General features: G+C 38.7%; 1 protein-coding gene and 1 pseudogene across 1 annotated transcript in view; one reads left to right on the plus strand and one right to left on the minus strand.

The window, feature by feature from the left end:
• The window catches only part of HYDIN (HYDIN axonemal central pair apparatus protein), a 478,970-nt gene that overhangs the window by 277,212 nt on the left and 177,518 nt on the right, over positions 1 to 24,240 (plus strand). Inside the window, exons 19-22 of the mRNA XM_072967685.1 lie at positions 3,304 to 3,527; positions 12,252 to 12,319; positions 19,207 to 19,442; positions 21,895 to 21,995. Coding sequence (XP_072823786.1) covers positions 3,304 to 3,527; positions 12,252 to 12,319; positions 19,207 to 19,442; positions 21,895 to 21,995 — 629 coding nt within the window. The remainder of the gene's footprint in view (positions 1 to 3,303; positions 3,528 to 12,251; positions 12,320 to 19,206; positions 19,443 to 21,894; positions 21,996 to 24,240) is intronic.
• Positions 9,666 to 10,257, minus strand: LOC102539867 (single-stranded DNA-binding protein, mitochondrial pseudogene; annotated as a pseudogene).

Below are 24,240 nucleotides of genomic sequence, written 5' to 3' on the forward strand. Positions count from 1 at the left end.
CAATGTCATCTCAAACCTAAATTTGTATCTAGGACACTTGTTATACTATATCAAGCCATTGAAACTTTATGGTAGAAATATTCCTGAATTGTAAGAGTTTATATTTCTATAGAGGTAATAATACAAGCATTTATTTAATGAATGACAAATAGGTGTCAGGTTCCAAGCTTTATTATTTGTGCATGTCTCTGTAGACATGTATCATTTCTAATCCTTACAGAACTGTGAATGGTAAATTTTACTGTACCTATTTTTACAAATGAGAAACATGAGGAATTTAGTAGTTATTTCGATCAACAGCCTCGCCCTTCATGTGTGTTGGGCACACATGCATAGTTCACTTGGTCCTCACAAAAGCCCTGTGGAGTAGGTACCCATTATATAGCTGAGGAACCTGAGGCTTAGAGAAGTTTTACTAGTTAAGGTAATGCTACATACTATAACAAACAAATACAATAATATATACTCTCTGAAACATGATAAAAATCTACTTGGTTGCTAACATAAAGTCCCTAACAAGCTTGCTCATCCACAGATAGCTCTCCTCCAGCAGATCAGGAACCTAGTCTTCTTCCACCTCTTGTCTTTGCCACCCCTAACACGTGACCTGCAAGACAAGATTGCAGTCTCATGTGTATCACGCTGGCAGAAGGAGAAAGCTCAGAAGGATGCAAGTGAGAGGTTTTCCTAGGAGGTAACACTGGAGGTGGCATGTATCACTTTTGTTCACATCCTATTAGCTTCTGTAACTGCAAAGGTGGCTGGGAACTGTAGTCTAGCTATAGGCACAGGAAGAGGAGGATATGGATTCAGTGAAAAGCAAACCTGACTTTGCCCATCTGGGTTTCTCGGTCCCTACATCTTGTGGGAAGAGAAGGCCCTATGCTGGCTTTTCAGTCCATCAGGCTCTCATGGGCAAATCCAGCCTATAGCCAACTCAGCTCTCAGCCCAGTCTAATCTGGCACAGTAGGTAAGTGTCCAGTTGATGTTAAGAGCTTCCCACATTGTTGTTTGTCCTCTTTTGTACTCTATGTGAGGACATACAATAACTATGGCCCAAATGGGATGATGTGAAAAGTAGAGATGTTAATATCATGATGAAATGGGATATACCCAAGAGCACAATTTAAATGAAGAAATCAGTCACATGACTTTCATAAAATGAAAAGAGGTACAGCTACTATGTTGCATTGTCCTGTATTTCATTTTGAAAAAACATGGTCACTTAGGGGAGGGAAAAGGAAGATACATGAGTTCTTTATTAAATTAATATTCTGTCTGTAATTTATCCACTGTGAATTTCTCTTACACTCTGTATTATGGATGCCACATCAGAAAAGGACCTTTAGTTCTGATGCAAAATGGATAGGGTTTCCCTGAATGTAATAATAACTTCTAATAAATTTAACATAAGTGTACTTGAGTCCACCACTTCCCACCCTCCTAGATATGAATAATAAAGCGAACCACAGCCAGCTAAATAAATGTTAAATGAGGTGCTGCACCAGACTGGACAGTTTTGAGAGCTGTGCAGTGGCAGAGGACATGGTAAGGTGCTTCTTACGGAAATATTCTGCACTCTCTGTGAATTTAATGCTGATGCCTCATTGCATCTTTCTCAATTTATTACATTACCTGCTTGAGACAAATTTGAATAACTAGCTATTGCTCTTAGTCATTGCTGAGCTTAGCAGATACATAAAGAATAACCCCTGAGAGATTACACTGTTGCCCAGTGTAATTAGGAGGAAAACAAATGAGAGGTGAAGTTCTACTTAAATTGTCTCCTCTCCAAGGAGTTGCACTGCAAGGAGAAGGGCATTACTAGTAATCAAAAGGTGTCAGAATTGTGTCCCAAACAGTTTGCTTGATTCTGTATTCATAAATAGTCACTGCTTTGTCATGGGGAGAAGAATGATATGCATATTCTCAAAAAGAGTGGAGCTGGCACCTAATAGAAAATCTGGGTAAAGCATTTCTGTGAACAACAACCAAAAAAAGCCATCCATGCACCTGCTCAAAGAGAAGAACAAGGGTCCTTCAAATTACCACTAAGACCTTTGAGTTGCCTTCAAGTTACCACCAGTGCGTGTCAGTTGTTTCTTAAGCCCAGTTCAAATTTAAACCCTCAGCTGTGGGGTTTAAATAGCAATCACTGTCATTTATAAGCACTCTTTGCCAGGCACTATTCGAAAAGTTATGTAAATTAATAAATTTCATCTTCACAGCAATCTGAGAAGTTGGTAGTACTACACATTACAGATGGGGAAACTAGGGCACAGAGAAGCTAAGCAGGTTCTCCAAGGTCACAAAGCTAGTAAGTCAGTGGCAAAACTGGGATTTGAACCCAGGCATTTCGCTTCTGAGTCCCTGGTCATAATCACTTTTCTCCAAGTTATCTTTAAAAGGAATGAAGGGTGAACCATGATTCCTACAACCAGGAAATTTACAATGAGGGAAATGGGGAATAAATTTAAAAAGATGAATAAAATATCAAGTAGTGATGTACCTCTTTTGATGTGTTGCCCAGTTTCAAGGACAGGAATTGTGGGAGGTGGGATCAGGAGCAGTAGACTGAGCCATTTGCAGAGGACTCTGAATTTCAGGCGTGAGCTTTTTACACACACCTAGTATACAATCAAAATGGGCAATGACATGGTTCCAGAACATTAGTATATAGGAATAAAACTTTTCTGTAGTAAAACAATTGCTTTTCTAAGCACCCCCAAACAGTTATCTATCCAATAGAGTTTGAGATGAAAATATCTTAATAGGATGAAATCTAATAGTACAACAAAGAGAATCCTTGCAATCTGGAATCCACAATAATATCTCATTTGCATCCTTCAAGCTACACTATAAACACAGGCTTAGGTAGTCCTTGCTCCTCTGTTATGACTTGCTTTTTATTTTTCAGCATTGCCATTTAATCTCAGCCTTCTCATGTATACAAGAGAAATACCTACCTTGCCTTGGTTACTTCATAGTATGAGTATTTAAAAAAAAAAGTATTTTAAGGCTTTTCTTCAGTAGACGTGCTTAGGATCAATCTTTATAACATGAGCATAATACATTTGACTAACTACATTTTGAAGAGGAGACAAAAACACAAAATTACTTTCTGGCTTAAGATTCTTATCTTCAAACACTCAAGACAGTTCTTGATTCATTTTTCCCCTGTTCATTTGTCCCCTGGAGTTTTTCTTTTGTTCTAATTCCTGCAGCTGTCTCTATATTGGTGCTTATATGAAAATAAATCAGAGGCCCATTGTCTCCCTTTTACTCTTGCCTTTTTGATATAGGCCGTACTGTCCAACAAAGGCAGCATTGATGCCCTCTTCAACGTGATCGCACCAACTTCGGCTGTGGGAGCCTGCTTTGTTTTCAGTCCCAAGGAAGGCATCATCGAACCGAGTGGAGTCCAGGCTGTCCAGGTCTCGTTCAGTTCTGCCATTCTGGGACACTTCGAAGAAGAGTTCCTGGTCAGTGTCAATGGGGCCCCTGAGCCTGTGAAACTGACCATTAGGTAAGATACTTCTACAGCTAATGTGGAAACTAACTGATGTCTTTACCTACTGCTTTCTTAGGCTTCAAAACCAGACCACTTTACATGTTAATGGAGAGTTACTAGATTGCCAAAATATTTATCTATTTTTTTGTTAACAATATTGATACCTGATGAAAATAACAATTTGATTCCCCATTGATTATTTCTTTTTAATCCAGACACTGAAGTATCATGTAAAAATAAAATTCTTTAAAAAACCAAAACTAGATCATGTCGTAAATGTCCATAACTAACTTTGTTGATAATGAACACATTAACATACTGGGGTATTTTAAATTTCTACCAGTGTTTCCCTACAGAATACATGTAGCTTATTATTGTAGCATGGATACAGATGCTATTTTGGGGATCTAGTTTTCCTGTAAGCTACAGCCTTAAAGAATAAGGACCTAAGTACTAAATTAGTTTCTACTTACTCTGTTTTACTGTTTAGGGAAAGTAAGTTATTGATGTTTTGTTAAAATCATCTCCTTGACTAAGCTTTGCCTATTATCACAGTTTCTCTAAACCTTCATCTTTCATTTTTATTTTAAGGAAATTCTTTAAATGCTCTTATCTATAATACCTCCAGGTATTGTAAAAGAATCTACTTACTGTGTCAGTCAGCCAGAGCTAGACACTTGCAGCTTTTGTGCTGGAAATCTTTTGATGGCTTCCGGTTTCTTCATTTGTCCTCAGGTTTTAAAAATAAATTCTCTGTGACCAACCCATTGGGCTGACCTATAACCTTGGTTCCCAGTGCTGAAAAAGATCATATCTTCAGAACACATGGCAGATTCTATTTGGATTCCCGAAGCAACATGCTGTTAATTATCATAGTAGTCTCTCTTATTATGGTTCAGTAACCTAGCAGGACCTCCTTCCATCTACAGCTGCCCTTTTTGCAGTAATTGACAAGCTGATACTAAACTTCATATGGAAATGCAAGAAACCCAGAATAGCCAAAACAATTTTCAAAAATAAGAACAAATTTGGAAGACTAACTCTTCCCATTTCAAAACTTTTTACAATTTGATGTGGTTATCAAGACCGTGTTGTACTGACATAAAGATAGACATAAAGCTCAATGGCATAGAATTGAGAATCCGAAAATAAATTCATACATTTATGGTCAATTTTTTAATCAAGGGTATCAAGACAATTCAATGGGAAAAAGAAATTTTTTCAACAAATGATCCTGGAGCAACTGGATATTCATATGCAAAAGAATGAAGTTGGATCCCCTACCTCACATCATGTACAAAGTTAGCATACCATGAACCAAAACCTAAATGTGACAATTAAAACTATACAACTTTTAAAAGAAAATGTAGGTATAAACATGTGTGACCTTGCATTAGGCAAAGGTTTCTTAAATATAACACCTAAGTATAAGCAATGAAAGGAAAATAAATAAATTAGACTTCATCAAAATTTTTAAAATTTGTGCTTCAAGGGACACTATCAAGAAAGTGAAAAAACAGCCTATAAAATGGGATAAAGTATTTGTAAATCATATACCTGAAAAGGGACTTAGACTAAGATATATAAAGAACACTTACGATCCAGTAATAAAAAGACAACCCAATTAAAAAATGGACCAAGAATGTGAGGAGACATTTCTCTAGGGAAGATATACAAATAAATGGTCACTAACTCATGAAAAGGCTCTCAACACCATTAATCATCAGGGGGATGCAAACCAAAACCACAGTGTGATACTTCACACCCACTTAGACGGCTATAATTTTTAAAATGGAAAATAGCAAGTGTTGGAGAGAATTTAGAGAAATCAGAACCTTCATACACTAATGGTTGGAATGTAAAATATGCAGCCACCTTGGAAAACATTCTGACAGCTTTTCAAACAGGTAAACATTGAGTTACCATATGACCCAGCAATTCTATTCCTAGATACATACCCAAGAAAAATGAAAATATAAATTCATACAAAAACTTGTACATGAATATTTATAACAGCATTATTCATAGCAGCCAAAAGGTGGAATTAATACAGATGTCTCCCAACTGATGAATGGATAAACAAAATGTGGTATATCCATACAGTGGAATGTTGTTAAGATCATAAAAAGGAATGAAAAAGAATGAAGGATGTACATGCTACAACATGGTACAATGAATGAACCTTGAAAACACTATGACAAATGAAAGAAGTGGAAAGACCATACATTGTATAATTCCATTTATACAAAATATCCAGAGTAAGACGATATGTATATAGATAGGAAGTAGATTAGTGGTTGCTCAGGGCTGGGGGTGAGGTGGGGGATAGAGGTTGATCGCTAAAGGGCATAGAGTTTCTTTTAGAGGTGATGAGAATGTTCTAAACTTGACTGTGATGATAGTTGCACATATATGTGAAAATACAAAAACCACTGATGTAGATACTTTAAATGAGTAGATTGTATGGCATGTGCATTATGTTTCAATGAGGAGCCTATAATATTGAATAATAGTTCTATCATTTCACAGGTATATTTTTAAAATCTCTGATCTCTTCTAAAGATCCCTAGTAGCATGTGTCACTATCAATGTCTCAATAGATTGAGGTGTACTTGGGTTTTCCACTGTGAATACGATTTAGAAATTTCTCACGAACTTACAAGTAAACTGGGACTCATAAATACTCTAGGTGCTCTGTGCAGGTTAAGTCTCTTGTTTTATCCTCTGGACCTTACCATTCACCCAAACTCCCGTGCCACTTTCTTATTTTGGATGTTCATTCCTGATTTCTTTTGAAGGAAAAGAAAATCTCACTGTAGAAAGAATATTTATGTTCATCCTAAAACTAATCACAAATTAAAAAAGTGAAATAATCACAAATTGCTAAGAGAAACGTTCTTGTCTAAATTGCATTTGTCCAAAAGTGTTCTAGCACTTCAAATCACAAATAATAATCTCAAAAACTTGGTAAATATCTGGTGTCAAAAATAAATGTCTAATGAAAGGGTAAAATACATGTATAATTTATTATTTATTCCCAGATACCACATATTAATATTGATTTTACTTACGCCTTTTGTCAGGAACACTTGGGCCTTGTGGCCCAAGAAATCTCTGTGAAAGTTAATATTTTGGATTCTGGAATTTTGTTTCGTGCTCTTTTGCTGTTGGGTTCTCTTCTTAATACCACAGAATTTTGGCTAGGAAGCCTTGAAAGATCAGAACAACTATGGTACCTCTGTGGTTCCTATTTACTCCTGCAAGTATATGATACAGTATTTGAAGTGGTTGGATAAACAACCCTATAAAGTTAACATGGTTTTTAAAATTACCCACAAGCAGTTTTGTTCCCTCCTGTTTTTAAATATGTAACTTTATGAAGTTTTTTTTCCCCAAAATGTAAACAGCTTTATTTACTCTTTCTTATCACAAAACACACGCTCAATGCTTTAAAAAAATATATATACAAAAGTGAAAAGAAATAAAGAAAATCACACATAATCTCCCCCATTCAGAGAGCGTCACAACATTTTGACTTTTCTCCCTTCAGACTTTTCTAAGAATATACTTATGTCAATTACTTCTTTTTCAAAAGTGGGATAACACCACACATGCTGTTTGATACTTTTTCTCCCACATTTTGCTGTATCCTACTTATCTATTTAACACAGAATCCCACAACCAAAGCCCCAGAGCAGTTTTCTGCAGGTACATTTCCTGATAAGTAACAACATGAAGAAGGAAATGCAGGACACAAAACTTGGACTAGAAGACCCCTCGGTCTGTTACTGCTGTCAGATCCCACACATCTACTCTGAGACCAGCCTGGGAACAGGAGAAACTCTCAGCAGACGGGGCTGCCTAGGTGGGCAGGGCAGAGCTTCCACTCCCACGGCCTGCCTGGTGGTGGACCTGGGGTCTGCCGTGTCACACGATGCTGAAGCCTCAGCACCGAACACCTGACTCCACACACTCTGCTGTCTCAGCCTCAGGACACTCCAAGCCTTCTCCAGCTGACAGGGATGGTACAGGACACACTTTTCTGCCCCTGAGGCCAGGACTCAGAATCACTTTGGGTTTGTCAGTAAGCTATTTTTCTGTTCATCATATCACGTTCCCAAAGCATAAAACTTTCAAGGAGTATAAAAGTAGTTTTGTTGAGGAAATAAATTAAAAGCTGCCCAAAAGATAAATTTTATCTACTCTACAATTTTGCTTTAGGAATGTAGCATAAATGAGTAAGGATTATATTACCAGACAGTTTTAATGTGTGAACTCAGAAAGCAGAGTTAATATGCTAATTAATGATCCCAGCTTCAGGGTAAAAAAAAGATGGCTGTAAAAATTAACTAAAATTGAAATTTAAAAATAAATAAATGAAGATGGCTGATACGAGAAAATGGCAATTAAATTTCTACTGTTCCCGGGCGAAGTCAGGGGTCCACAACATAGCATGTGAATTCTGAACCTGTTCAAGTCCAGCACGATCTAAGCTGCAGTTTGCACCACAGTCTCAGGCAGAGGGGAGAGGACATGAAGCCCAGGGTGCAACCAGGCTGGACCAGAGGCAAAGCTGAAGCTCGAGTGGCCCAGACAGAACAGCAACCAATACAACCTGAACTGGACAACCAGCCCGGCAGCAGCCAGCCGCTGAAAAGCTGCAGCAAACTAGCATGCAGATCTGTGAGGCGCTGATGCAAACTTCAAACTGAGTTACTTTATGTAATCTTTATTAGTAAATTACTAGTTCTCTGTAACGTCCAGAATCTTAAAATAAAGATAACTGTGTGTACACAATATATACATCAAGAGACCATGTAGAAAAACAGAAACCACCTAAATGTCCATCGACAGATGACCGGACAAAGAAGCTGCAGCACATCCATACAACGGAATACCACTCAGCCACAAAAAAGAACAAAACAATGCCATTTGCAGCAACATGGATGGACCCGGAGAATGCCATTCCAAGTGAAGCAAGCCAGAAAAAGAAAGAAAAACACCACACGATATCACCCACATGTGGAATCAAAAAAACAACAACAACAAAAAAACGAAGTTATTTACAAAACAGAAACAGACTCACAGACATAGCAAACTTATGGTTACTTGGGGGAGAAGGGAGCGGGAAGGGACAGACCGGGAGTTCTAGATTTACAGATACTGACTAGTGTACATAAAATAGATAAACAACAAGTTTACACTGTACAGCACATGGAACTATATTCAATATCTAGTAGTAATTTATGGTGAAAAAGAATTTGAAAACAAATATATGTATGTTCCTATATGACTGAAGTTTTGTGCTGTATGCCAGAAACTGACACAACATCGCAAACTGACCATACCTCAATTAAAAAAAAAACAAAGAGAGACCATGTAGAAAAATAAAAAGAAAGTCTCACACCCGAGGTTCTAGGGAAACAGAGTCAGAGGTTATTCAGGGGACCCCCTGAGTTCTGGGTGAGACTAAACAGGTAGAGAGAATGGGAGTTTAGAAAGATAGAAAACAGTGAAGCCAGAGCCCTGAGTCAGCCCCTGGAGATGAGCTATTTCATCCCTAGTTACACTGTAAGTCTGTACTTCTAGAGAACTCTAGTTCATATATGATACTAGTGAAATTGTCCAAAAATAGTCCTGAAGCTATCTAGGTTAGATACTAACCACTGTTCGGCAATGCCCTTTAATTTGGGCTAAAGCTTAATACCCCACTAGGATCATTCGTGTGTCGACATTTATTGCCTATTTTGTGCCAAGCACTGGTTAAGACGCAGTTATACAAAGAAGATGCAATCCTTGTCTCACAGTCTAAGGCAAGATAAGGAAATCAGTATTTATGACCATGGCCTAAACGTCTGACATATAATGATGCTCAATAAATACCGAGTGGCTAGGTCAATACTACAATAGAAGTATGCACAAAAACAAGGGGTCTTCCTGGAGGACATTCATCCCTTTGCCACAACATGGATGAACCTGAAAGTTCACTAGTTTGCACACCTGCACACAGAAACCATCCCTTGAAAAATAAACAAATACTGAATACCATTACACACAGGCGCTAGTAGGTTTATGACACTAAAAGGGGAGGAGGAGCGACAGGCAAGATATTATCACTCTTTTTATAGAAAGAATGCTTTAATTTGTGTCCTTAGAAACTATAAAGACTATCATGATTTGGAAATGAGACTGTACCAAACAGTGGCCAAAGAAGAATCGTCCGTTCTACTCCTTCTCTTTTGTCTGGTCACTCAGAAATATAATATTATCGGCTATAATTGTTGTTGCTTGTCACCTCACGTTATTTTTATCCGTATATTCACCATAGTCTACCTTTCCTTCCACGTAAATTCGAGACCCCTTTTTCACAGACTGATAAGCCACATCTCTGAGGCCTGGTCGGAATACTGAAATTCTGTGCCATGTTGTTTTCTGACTGACATCACCCACTTGGTATGTTTCATTTTCCCCTGACCGCCACATCTCATTCGTTGCTAGAGAAAATATCGTGACTGGGTTTTTTCCTTCCACCTGTCTCATGACTGGGTCCTGACCTACTCGACCAAGCAACTGCACACGATTCAGAGATCTTTCAAGAATCAAACTGCTAGCTGTTTCAGACTCGTGTCTTATGCATTGATGAAGTACCTGTAATACAGGTCTTCGAAACATGGCTTCTATATTCTTTTCTTACAATCTAATCTTTAGTCTTTCCCTGACGCTCGGCCCGGACAGCCTCCAGGCAGGAATCTTCATGAAGTTTAACTATAGCATAGATATATTTTGCATTCAACTTGTTTCATGTAATATGTCATAATAATTCAATCATTCTATCTCTTAGTCTTTAAAATTCTGATTTTAACAGACCACTGCATTGATGGAGGATGCCATCTTAGTGGAGACTATCCTAATGTTCAGAATCCCTCTTAGCATGAATGTGGGCATATCCAACTCCAGATGGTATTCAGTGGCAATTCCTTTAGTTACGTGTGCCTTTGAACAAATGTGATTTAACTCTGTTTCTTCCTACTTCTGCGCTGATTTAACGACTGCTTTTTGCAGTTTTGTTATCTTCTTATTTTTTTAGCCTTTTGTGCATTTCAGATACTTCTGATCTATTTGTTACTTTGGCCCCCCAAAACTTCTTTTACAAGTCAAGTATCTAATCTGTAGGCTTGTTTGACTTCACTCTCTGCTGGATCCTAATTCCTTGCTAAGTACCAGCCACACTTTTTGAAACCACTTTGGATCATTAGCATAAAACAGAATAGATGGTCCTGAGAAAGACTTTCAAACTTGCTGCATTGAGTCTTTGTTGTCATGCCTCCTCCCAGGCTTGCAACAGCCTCTTGCCACATGGTGAAGTCAAATCTTTAGCAGCTGAAAGTATCCCTAGGGCACCATGTGCGCTCTTCATGGTATGACACACCTCCATCACCAACATCTGGATCCCAGTGAATTAGGAGACTCATGTTTAGTGCGGTTTCTGGTGTCTGTGTGTCTATAACTTTTAAAAGCTTGGCACGTAGATGGGGAATTATTTCAGTTCTTACCTTTGGTCTAGAGATTTCAGGGACTTGGATCCTGGAGAAAACAACAATAAACAACTATCTGGTGTATTATTTTTCTATTGTTGCTATAATAAATTACCTCAGACTTACAGTTCTGAAGTCCAACACAGGTCTTTCTGGGCTAAAATCAAGGTGTTGACAGGGCTCTATTTGTCTCTAAGAGAGAATTCATTTCCTAACCTCATTCAGCTTCTTGAAGCTGCCTACAGTCTTGGGCTCATGGTCCCCCTCCTGTATCATCAAAGCCAGCAAAGGCTGGTTGAGTCCCTCTCACATTGCCTCGCGCCTACCTCCCCTTCTGCCTCCCTCTTCCATTTTTAAAGACCCTGTGATTACATCTGGCCCACCAGAATGATTCTGACTCTAATCCTTATCTTACAATCAGTTCATTAGCAACCTTAATTGCTTCTGCTGCCTTAATTACCCTTTGCCATGTAATCTAATATAGTCCATGTTCTGGGGATTAGCACAGAGACATTTTGGGGGACCATTATGCTATCTGCCACACCTGAAGTCTGCTAGAAGCTGTAGAATATCTCAATTATTTATTTTAAGTTAGAGCATCATTCCAAGATCATGAGCCTTGCACTGAGAGAGAAGCAGACCAACATTTTGAGTGAAGGGTCCTTGAAGTTCATCTATTCCAGTCTTCTCTCTTATACATTAGGAAAAGAAACTGAGGCCTACAGATGTAAAGTAATTGGCCAAGATCACAGCTAGCTGGTGGAAGGAGCTGGATTAAAACAGTTTTATAAAAATGTGGGACAAGGAATACTGATAACATCGATAGCCTCTGATGTTTATTATATGAATAGACCTATAATTTTTTTGTCTGAGTTAATAACTTTTCATGATAAGTGTCTATCTACATTAACATTTTGTGCCATTAGTTCAACGATGGGTCTGCTCTGCCTCATCATTGTTAGGAATATGGTGATAAGTTAACCATAGCATCATTTGCTAAAACTCAAAGGTTTGAGAGTTTTAAAAGAATTTTAAGAACCACTGTGATAGATCATCATCTCATAGTTTCTTTAAGTCCTAGATGCTATAACTGATTTAATACCAAATCATGATTTTCAGTACTTACCTTCTCTCCAATTTTGATTGTTACTTTGAATTTGCTGGATTCTCTTTCCACTCCCTTAACTTGTATTCCTACTTCCAGAGGCTGTGTCATTGGACCTACCTTCCACTTTAATGTTCCTGCTCTGCATTTTGGTGACGTTTCCTTTGGTGAGTACTTTTCCATTTTAAATTAGAAATTGAGAGGAATTACTTTTCTCTCTACATAGGAGGAAGAAGGTTTACAAAAAATCTCTCTTACCATTTTGTATGGATAATAGCCAAGAGATTCTAGAATCGTTCTTCCTCTGCAGAATTTTGGTGCCATATCCTAGTTTGTAGTTTGTAGTTTGAAAGTTGTATTCGTGTCCTGGGTACTAATAGCTGTCGGGCCGTCGCTGTCCCCTTCTTCCAGCAGAGGAACAACAGAAAGCTTTCAGCTTCACTCCACCATCTGAACATTCTGAACACTCTATTTATAGGCAGGTTCTGATTTGCCAGTCTGGCTACACAGCAAACTTTTCACAGAGATACTCTTAAGTTTTAAGTGAGCTCAGTGGTAGTTTAATTCAGGTGTTTCATCACTCCAGATTGAAGACTCTTCTGTGTTTTTGTATAGTCTTCTTACTCAATTACTTCCCTGAGTCATTTTCTCCCATCTAAGCTTCCTCATAATAAAAATGATAACAGTGGCAGCAAAAATTCCCATTTATTGGTTCTTTCTTATATTTCACTTACTGCTAAGAAATTACATGCAGTACTGCATTTAAATGTCTTAGCAATTCTATGCGGAGGCGCTATTTAAGGCCTTCATTTTAGAGATGGAAGAACTGAGCATTGAAACAGTTAAATAACTCCCTAAGTTCGCACAGCAGTGGCAGAATTAGTACTTCAGTTGAGCTCTATCTAAATCATAAACTGCATATGCTGTCCATCTGGGTGATATTGACCCTAGAGAAGCAAAAATTGGTTCTTGGGAGTTGAAAAAACTTAGATACAACAATGGTTTGTGGTCCTTTAAAGTTCCACCCTACCCAACAGAATCTTATCCCTTAGTATTTAGTTTTTCTTGTTAGGGAGAAATTAAGTCTAATTTAAATCATATCTAATTAATTGATTTGACTTGATAGAAAATTAGTTTATCATGGTGGTTCTTTTTAGGAAGTGATAATTTTTTAAAAATTGTGAAACCCTAGTCTAAATCTATATTCCATAATCCTTTCTATTTTGCCCTACTGTTTCCCACTTTGACTTTCAGTTCTTTTGCTTCATATCAAGTAGGCTCATCTAACTTGGGGAAAAATAGTTCTTTAGAAAAAGTTGATTCATTATGCCTTTCTCAGTTGCTTTAACATTTGGGTGTTATGACTTTTTTTTATTCACAGTATGCTTATTTATACAGTGTCCTCCCCAACTATGTTATATTAGGTAAGGTACATACTATAGGAAAATTTGTGTAAGTAAAGTTGAATGTCTATTCATACAGAATATGAAAATGGCTGGAGAGATATTTACAAATTCATAAGGAATGTTTTATGTGATAGACTCCTTTGAAGGAAAATAAAAGTGACCTACAACTTGAAGATCATCTGGTGTCCAGCTCAGAGAGGCATACTTTCTCAAGGGTAACCATGACTGACGCACAATAAGAAGAGAGTTCCTGTACCCAGAGGCTTATGCAGTGTATGCCAAACACTTCAACTGAGTCCACAGAGAGGCCTGGACAACTGGTGCTGACAGCAGCATACCCTTCCATGGGCAATGAAATACGAAGTCCTGCCCAAGGACATTTGGAAGATGTGCCCTATGTCATATTGCCTTGGAGGGAGAAAACAAGTCCAAGGAAGCACCTCAGATCAGTTACTCCAAGAAATCTCCACAGACTTATTGTCCAGAATCTGCCCTATTGTTCAGCTCTGATATGTTAATGTAAATACCAGCGATAAGCCAATTATTGAGTCCCATTAATATCTAAAATGCTTTTATCTAGAGTCTAAATATTTAAAACCATCACAGCCAGTAATAGTACATTTCTATGAAATATGGAAAATAGGAAGCATACATAAATATCCTCAAGATGCCACTGATTTACTCAAAATGCTGTATTTGATATTGGCAAGACATGGGCTGCACAATGGGTATAACCATGTGTGCATGCTCCAAGGCTAGGCAGGTTTTTCCATTAACAGTTTTCCATTTGATCCTCTCTTATCCCTAAGGATATGGAAAAGGCCATCATAGGTAATTGATTCATAGTTGCCTTGAGCTATAGGGATAATAATCAACAGCTGTTCCTCATAGTTGGTCCAGCTAGAAGTTTTAGTAATTAGCTTAGGTGAAAATTAGAAACAGCTTATTTTTCTTTTGTATAATATCAAACCATTTGATGACAGAGCAGCTAGATGCTACAGAGCCATGACCCAAGATTCCCCAAGTCTGAGATGTAAAAACTTATCCTCCAAAGTCCGCCTTCAAAACCCAAGTTGCCTTTTCTTCTAGTTTGGATATGGATTCCTTAATCTTCTCTGTGTTGTGGTAGGAAATGTTAACAAAAACATATCTTTTTTTTTTTCTTGCCAACAGGAAATCTAGGGCTATTTGGTTTTCAAAACCGCTTGCGTCAGTGAATTCAAGCCACTCTGCTGTGCTTCTGGATTCTGCACTGTAATGGCCAGAGTTAGGGATGCTTTGTGATAATCTTTCAAAATTATCTTGTGATAATATTTAAAATCCCATAGTTGGAACTTGAGTCTTCATGGTGCCAACACAAACTTTCATTTATTTCTCCAGGTAGATTGGCTTCCTGTCACAAAGAAGCATAGTTCATTGGAGAGTCACTTATTTGAAACTTTCTAATTATTACCCCATATATGCAGGTAGGGCTTTGATGAGGCAGCTAAAACTAAGCATGTTATTGGCTCAGGAATAAGGGCCAATAGGTGTATATATAGTTAGTTCCAGATGCAAAAGAAAAATTAAATGATATAGGAGCCATTCAGAAATTGGAGAAATTTTTTTAGTTACTTCAGGATAACAGATATATTGTGTGGAATGAAACAAGGTTTGCAGAGACTGTTTTAGAGCTTGGGAGTACCTTACGCTAATTAAAGTTGGTAATACTGTCCCCATATTGGAAATAAGGCCCATTCCTGAAGAGGTATCTGTTATAGACTAGTGTTGGAGACATGGCATTTATTTACTCAGTGATAAAAGATTTAGATGTGGCATCAGGGTCTGTTGGGATTGATAATGTTAGGATATCATAAATACCATAAAGTAGGTGAGAGGTTCAATAACCCTGATAGCTTGGATAATTCCTCAGATCAATAAAAGAATAAAATGGACCAAGTAACAACTGGTATGCCAGGTGATAGATGAAAAGAGGCAGGATAAGTATCTACAAAGTCACTATTTTTCAGGAAGGGTAAGAATGTACTGAATGAGAATAAGGAGTTTAGAAGGTTCCAGGCCCTTAGTGAATTTGACCACTGGATAATCTGGACAGAGAAATTAGGGTTTGAGGGCAGAGTTATTGGGATAAATAAATATAAACATGAAAAAAAAAAGCATAGTTGATGTCTCTTGCATAGCCAGGTATGGCAGTGTTTTACTCAAGAAGTATTTAAATTGACTTTAGGAAGTGTAAAGTAGAATGTTAGGGGCAAAGCTTAAATGTCATGATCATAGAAAATTCTTAGAAAGATTGACAGAAGAGATAAGAGGGATGAGCAAAGCCTAGACCCAAGAAAGTTACATTAACAGTAAGGGAGACCTAACAGGGATATCAGAATTGTTACAACTTTAAGATAGTAAATAGAGAATAATATGGCAAAATGATTAAAAAAAACAAAAGTATACAAGGGAAAGTATGAGAATCAGTAATGTCAGGTATGTAGCAAAATCTTGTTCCGTCAGTCTTTCAACTTCATGTAAATTCTGCTCATTCTGAGGAGCTTCTGATAGCAATCTATTTATGAAAGTTACCTATTTCTGGAAGATTTTTTTAAAGCAAACTTCCATTTAAGATCTTCAGTTAAGAGTAGTTTTCTATATGTCTTCCCTCAATAATTCAGTTTCTTTAGGCATCTTTTTACCCAAAGGTCCACCTCTTAACTAACTGCAGGGTCAGTTGTTAGAAGGCTGTAAAGAAGACTAGCAATATATATTTTTTTTTCATTTTTGAGGTTAAAGGAAGGAAGAGCTTCTGAAGGTGAGTTGTTAGGGAAAGCTTCTTAAACTTACAGATGAGTTGGTTCTTGACAATATTTCACTGTATCTGCTCGAAGCAAGCTTGATTCAGATGATAAAAGACTTGTAATCCCATGGAGCTTCTGATTATTATTTCCTAAGGTAAATAATCTGAGTTCCAGAGGGAGCTAACTTGATCTGATAGATATTAGAGTTAAAGGTAAAACTCTTTACCAAAAAACCCCAAGAGCCTCAGAGAGCTTGGCCAGTTTAAGATCAATAATACTATTTTTATGCTGTATTCCCAAGGATTGTGGATTGTGAAATTTTTTATCAAGTGGTTAACACACTATAAGATTCTTTATCTTTTCTATGTAAGGCTGGTATTCCCCAGGTGGAAAAGTTACAGTATACAACTTCTCATCCACAGTTATGGCAGTGGCCTTTCTGTATTGGAAGGCTCAAATCCATCTAAAGAATTTACAGACAATTACAAGAACATATAATATTCTTAATTGTATGATTTGAACGCAGCCCATTTGAATTTGAAAGGTCTTCTGGGGTATGATGTAGACCCATGTCCCACTGCAGTTTTCTTGGAAAATGATAGAAGGATATCCGTAAGGCAGGAACCAGCCACATCCCCAGCTACAGAGAAGAAAAATTCCCATCAACTGGTATTCAGAGATTATCTCTTCTCTTCTGTGATGGGACCTGTGGTATAAGGTTTTTGTCAAAGACCAGCTCAGACTTTGGGGCACTCCATGGTTGGTGTGCCAGAGACCACTGAAGTGGACAGAGGATCTTGATTTTAGGTACTGTTTGTTTTCTAAGTCTGAATGTTTTATGTTCAGAATGAATTGTGCAAGTGTGCTTACTAATCTCCTGTATCGTGAGTTATTTCTATAGACAGCTACAAAAGGACCACCTATTTTGCACAATGATCTGCCAACACATTTCCCTTTGCTTTGTCTAAAATATCCCATGAATCCCAAAAAGTCTATCAATTTTAACTTAATTTTTGGTCTTGGGTATTGCTGAATCAATTTAATACTCTCATTAGCTAGAGTCTTTAAGAGAGATCATGTTCCAAATAACATACCACCTTTTGTCAGAACTGAGATTTTTACTTTGCAGCCTTAATGATAGTTTGCTTCTAGTTTAAGTTTCTTCTTAGGGGCTTTCTAGGTCAGGTGAAAATACACATTTTGAATGAGAATCAACCTGCTTGAGAGTATAGTCTTTTAAATCATTATTTAAGTGCCAGGAGAGGTATGAAGGTTCCTCTGTGAATCTTTGAGGCATTCAGGCCAAGCATGTTGTTAATTATTCCAAGAAAAGTCACATAAATGTTGATTTTTAAAGTACTAGATAGTACTAAAAAGGGAGAATAGAGATCTACACTGTAAAGTATTTGCATTCAGATGGATGATAGAATAGCAATTAGGATTTGGTACAACCAGAAACCTAGAAATAACATTTGTGTTGATTCATTGTATCATTCTTCACTCTTTAATAAAACAGCATCCTTTTTCTTTAGGCTTCCTGGAGAACAATATGGGGTATTACAGATAGTTGTATAAGAAATTATTCTAACTAGGAAGTCATAATTGGCTTTATTCTTAGAAAAACTTCTAGCTTCTGGAAAGTAGTCTGGGCAATGGTTTGGAAGGACTCATCCAAATCTTTATAGGATCCACTTCCATAATACACCCTACATTAGAAGAATGTTTATCCCATAAATGGTCAGGTAAAATAAGGGATCTATAGTTTCAAGAGTCATTGTTGGGGAAGTTCAGAAAAGTCAAATGTTGTGATCGATTACATGATTGTGAAACTGACTCTCTAGCAATTCCTCTGGAATTTCCAAGAATGCCCTTAAAATCTGACAGTTCTTTTTCCATTAAAGATCTCTTCCAAGTTGATTGGCAGGTGTGAAATCACAAAGGAAACATGCGTAGAAGTAGATCAGTTCAGAATACCGCCAGCAGAACTGCAGCAGTTACTCCGAGAGACTGTTACACTTTATCACAGTAGGGTTCAATATAGAAAGAGAAGTGTTTGCATCTGATAGAAATGCATATTTGTTCTCTTAGGGTTGTAGATCATTCTTGTTCTGAAAGTGGTAGCAGATACAATGGCCACCTAGGGAATCCAAAATCAGAATTCAATTTATTGCTTCCCAGGCCATGAGGTTCCACATCTCTTGGGAAAGGAGTATGAATCTTCCTGAATTGAATGTAGGAGAGCTAGAAATAACATTAAAAAGCAGCTTTGTCTAACGGAGGTGAAAGCCAATGTGTTTGTCTCCAGCTGGCTCAAAAGCAGATCGTAAAGTCTTTCTCGGGAGAGGCTATTATTTGATTTTGTGTCATCGACCCTGAGAGCACGAGCCTCCAGGATGAGTTATGTAATGTCTTGGCAGGCTGTGGGTCACACAGCGGGTAAAACTGCACAGGCTTCTTTCACACACTGGCAAATAAAAAAAGCAAATATGATTCTATTCTCTGGGGGGGAAACTCTGTATTTCTATGCAAAAATTAAATGCAAAATGTGCTTCTAGAAGATTACTCAGCAAATTGAAAGTAGAGACTGACTCTTGAGAGGGGCCTGGATGACAGTTGAGGGGTTTGTTTCATGTCTATTGCTGTTATATAATAAATGCATAATGAGTATTCATTGAATGAATGAATGAAATGTATTTATTGATTGTGCAATTGAAAACAATATTGGGGAGAGTTGGAATTAAGCACATAGTGATGAACTGCATAGACAATTTATTTAAGAGGTTTGGCAGTGCAAAGGGAGGTTGAAGTTAAGGGGAGGATATTGTGGGGCTTTTATTTCTCACCTCACATTTTGTCTTCCAGGGTTTCCTCATACCTTGATATGTTCCCTCAATAATACCTCTTTGGTCCCCATGACCTTCAGACTTCGTGTCCCTGGGGATGGCATTGGCCATAAAAGCATTTCAAGTTGTGAGCAGTACTCCAACAACAACGAATCATCTTCTAATAAGGATGAATTGCCTGTAATGAGACCGAAAGAATTCACCATAACCCCCCACTGTGGCACCATTCGCTCCCAAGGATTTGCTGCTATCAGGGTAAAGTGCACCGCCTTCCAGCACACATGGCCAAGCAGCTGAACTGTCAAATAGTTATTGGGACCACATCTAGGGTTTGCATTATATGCCCAGCGTCATTGGAGGGAGTGCCTCTAATTCACATAGAAAAGTGGATCTATAAGGAAGTAAATTACTGTGGCAGAAAAAAACAGATACAAATATATTGGTCAGAAGAACTGACACTGCTCCAGTGGGTTTCCATCAATCTAAATGCCTTTACCAGAGCAGTGAATTCTAGTTATTTCTACTGAAACCACTGCTTTATATAGAAAGTACACACATCAATACTAACACAGATTTAAGAACTCATGGATAACTAGTCCTCCTTCAGACTCAAATCATTCATACCAATAAGTGTCCAGATTTATGCCACAGACGATATCCAGTTTATTCAGATTTTTAATCCGATTCTGGGCTTCATGGCAAATTTGGATATGATGTTCCTAACAAGGCTTTATATTAAGGTCCACAGTGTGATGCTTTGCTAATGGCCTCATGGCGCCACCAGCAGAATTATTTCACAGCTAACTGAGAAAGGTTTTAGCTATCCTCCCTCACTATCGCTTCTCCAAACAGTTAGGTCTAGCAATTCAGAAGATTGCTATATTGAAATGATTGTATCTTTTCTGAAAAAGAAAAAAGGTAAGACTTTATAGCTAAGGTTGTTAATTTTCTCTTTAGTCATTGCCTTTGAATATTTGATTCAGGTATGGTTTTGTCCCCCAGATTTGATTTAAATGCTTCATAGTAGCTCACCATGAATCGACTCATTCTAAATCTTTTCTGGGAGTTTTCAGCTCTTCTAAGGGCTTCTCCAGGGGTCCAGTGAGGTTTGATATCATAGATTGTTATAACTTCTCAGTGTTGCTGTCTTAGTCCATTTGGGCTGCTATTACAAAATGCCAGAGAGTGGGTGGCTTATAAACATCTGAAATTTATCCTTACAATCTGGAGACCAGAAGTCTAAGGTCAGGGTACCAGCATGGTGTGGTTCTGGTGAAAGCTTCTTTCAGGTTGCAGACTGCTGTATCTCCTTGTATCCTCACCTGGTAAAAGGGCAGTCAAGCTCTGTGGGGCCTCTTTTATAAGGGCATGAGCCCTCATGACCTAATCACCTCCCAATGGCTTCACTTCCTCACACAGTCACATTGGGGGTTAGGATTTCAGCATATGAATTTGGGGACGGGGGCTACAAGCATTCAGATCACAGAGGTTGGTAACAGTGATGTTCCCAGGGAGAAGTGCAGCTGCAATGAATTAATTTATTTTTTACTTAGTAATGCTCAGCTTGTATATTACCTACCATCTTCTCCTTTTTTGTGGCTTCTCCCAGATAGTACGGGAAGATTTTAGAAGATGAGCATCTCTCTAACAACCTTCTGCTAGAACCACTTGTTTGACACTTTGCCTTCCCACCATAACTCAGAGACATCAACAAGGGTTAGAGTCACTCCAGGCATCTCTGCGCGCTGCAGCAAATCTGTCAAGTTTTCTTTTCAAATCAATGACTCCCTCTTCACTTTATTTTTTCTTTACATTTGGAGAAGCTTTCTCCAGGCTTCAGTTTTCCCTCCTGATCTGTACTTCAGCCATGTCTGTGTGGGCTTTAATTTGCATCCAACAATTCCCTTTCCAACCAAAAAAATTTTAATTAGTACCTGATACATAATTTATAGGTAGAAAAGCCGTAACCCATGCCAGAAGCAGTTTTCTACACGTACAATGATCTTTTCCAGCACAAACATTTTAAAGCAATTAAAAATTGTAACAGGGCTTCCAAAGACTAAATGTAAAGCTTCACAACAATAAATAAGAACGTAGGGTAAAATTTACTAGTTAGATCCTGTCCTGGATAGACCTTTCTTTGGAGCTTCCTTTTTTTCTGCTCTGTTAATGAATATGGAGGGTAGTGGGTAGGGAGGAATGACAAGATTTGATTTAAAAAAAAAACTAGTTGATTTTGTATGCCATTTTCTAGAATTGACATGGTTATATTTGTGTATTTTGCTATAAGAGAAATCTAGTTGTAGTGTTTTATTGATGTATTGAATTTTCACAATTTATGTAGCCCAGAGTCACAGGGAACAACTTAAATTGCAATAATTAAAGTTTGTTTGATGTTGAGCATCTCTCAGGTTTCTGTTTCCCCTCATGCAGGTTTATGACTCCTTTGATATAACCCCCTCAGAAATCAGCAAACCTCTTGTACCAAAGCCATTTGGTAGTTTCTAACCTGGCCTTTGAAAAAACTCAGCATGCCCTGACCCTGAAATGTAACTTGTTTAACTAAAAATGTAAAATGCCATAGATCCCCTGATAAAGTACCTAGAAGCCACACTCATCGGTGTGGTCCTCCCCAGGTCCCTTTCTCCCCTGTGCAGAGGGGGAGCAGGCCTTTTAGAAGAGCAGCTTTTCACCCTTTTCTTTCCAGGTGACCTTATGCTCCAACACTGTGAAGAAATATGAGCTGGCCCTGGTGGTAGACGTGGAGGGCATCGGGGAGGAAGTGCTGGCGCTCCTAATTACAGCCAGGTATCCACTCACTTGCTTTCTCTCTTCCCCAGTCTCCCGCAGAGCCCCCAGAAATGGGCTGCCTCTCCAGAGGGCAGCAGGCCTGCAGCGAGTTCACACTGTGTTTGTTCTGCTTTCCTGGGAAGGGAAGCTGAATCTGATACACGAATGACAAAGCTTTAGAACAACAAACGCACCTTTGGTGGAAAAAAGAGGAGGGATGTGTGTGTTTTGCAGTGAGAAGAATAATAGTGCTCTCTAGTGGGTCTGACTTCCCGAGTATAACTAAAACCTTTTCAGTTATATACTCGAGGTGAACAGTTGCTGGTTTTTTGTTTGGTTTTTTTTAGTTTTTATCTTTAAATGTAATACTCCAGGGTTTTGCAGCAGAAAGAGTGGTGCTTGCAGCCCAGCAGTGGAAGATTCTGCTCCAAGACATTGTCACTAAGACTTGAACGCAGGCTGCAGGCAGGTCCTCCAAATGGGGCCCCCTCTAACCTCATAAACTCCTCAGAACCATCACCAACTTTCCTTCCTTTTTTAATAGAGGCAGCCCTGGGCTCTAGAGTCAGGTTAAGATCCTGGCTCTGCCATTTTTGATTATGTCTTCTTGCTAAGTTACCATCTTTCCGAGGGTGGTGTGTCCCCTACTGATGATGACAGTGACCCTAAAGAAAATCACGGGCTACACTCTTGTGAAAGCAAACAAGTATCCAGATCTAGGACTTGAGAGTGTGTGTGTGAAAATGCCATCTGAAGGAGAAACAGAGAAAAGTGCTTAGTAAAACTCTGACATTACTCCAATCCCTAGAATTTACCATTTCCTTGACTCATAGGAAAATGCTCCTTAAAGAAGCTGTGCTGGTGGGTGGGGCCATGATAACTGGCACCATTTCCTGTGTCTTGGGTCTTGAATAAAGTCAAAGAGCAGTCCTAACAGAACTTGAAGGTCAGGGTCTTGTCACAATTCCTTAGTATTTCTTCCAAAGACCTAACTAATTTGTTTGTTTAAAAATAGTGAAAACACTTTCATTGGGTCCTCTCTGTACCAAAATTTGCCTTTTTGTCTAGTCTTACTTTTCTTTCCTATGTGGGTTTATTCTGAAACTTCCCAGCCTCTTTTCCCTGCAGCTATCAGTAGGAAATCCTGAAGTAAAAAAAAAAAAAAAGGTTCTGGGAGGCTATGAGTTTCCTACCAAGTAGTTAGTCTGTGACCAAGTGAAATACTATCTGTCCTCTTAGCCACAGCCTTTCAGGAAGTAAAGGATTAGCTTTACTGAAATCATTGGGTCAACCAGTAACTTCTGTTCTAGCTAAGAATGAACACTCATCCCATGCTAAAACCCAGACTTTGGTGTCAACAAGACTCTCTTTCATGTCGCTACTTTTGGTGTAACCTGTAAGAACTGCTCAGAGACTCTCAACAGAAGAGTTACTTTTAGGACATGCTCCCTGAAGTGCTTCTCCCAGACAACCAGCAGTGCCGGCTGGCCACGCCCTCAACCATGGGTTAATCATCCCTTACTGAGCCCACGCCATACCCTTCATTCACACTGTCTTCCATGTTCCCACAACACCCGAAGAAGAGTTAACAATCCTAATGTTAATCCCTAGAACTACCTTCATTTTACCTCTGAGCTAAAGGGGACTCCGGGAGGGAAAGCAAGTGGCTCAGGCTTGTACTTGGTACAAGGTTAGTATTTGAACCTGGCTCTGACCGATTCCAATACCAGCACTCCCCACTGCTGCACTTTATTGTGACAGTGCAACAGGGTAGGGCAGACCTTGGGACTTAACAGACACAAAATAAAAAACTGGTTGTCTAATAATAGACCAACTGCATGCACAGGCCTTCCATTCCTCCTCCCCCTCTCCCTCCCCCACATGCAGCTCACCCTCCCTGTCATTCCCAACACCCTCTCCGTATTGAGCGCCTCTGTCACAGGGCCAGTTCTGGGTTGAGCAGCTGCCCGAGCCTACTGATCCAAGACAGCTGTTCTGCATAGGAATTAGAATTATTACCATTATTTAGATGGTGCGAGCTGTTGCCAGTCCTTAGGGGACTCTGACTGGTCCAAAGTGTCACAGCTAGTTAGGACCCCATGCTGGTGGCATTGGCCCTGTTTGTCATAGAGACAGATCTACTACCCTAAGGAACTTGCACTGTGGGGGTCTCTTACCAAAGGAGGGCCAATATGAAAAACAATGGAAATGTTAGTCATTACCCACAGAAGACAGTGTTTAACGAGTTCTGCTTCTAGCTCTT

The sequence above is a fragment of the Vicugna pacos genome, chromosome 9 (genome assembly GCF_048564905.1).
Source record: "Vicugna pacos chromosome 9, VicPac4, whole genome shotgun sequence".
In the NCBI taxonomy this organism is placed as follows: domain Eukaryota; kingdom Metazoa; phylum Chordata; class Mammalia; order Artiodactyla; family Camelidae; genus Vicugna; species Vicugna pacos.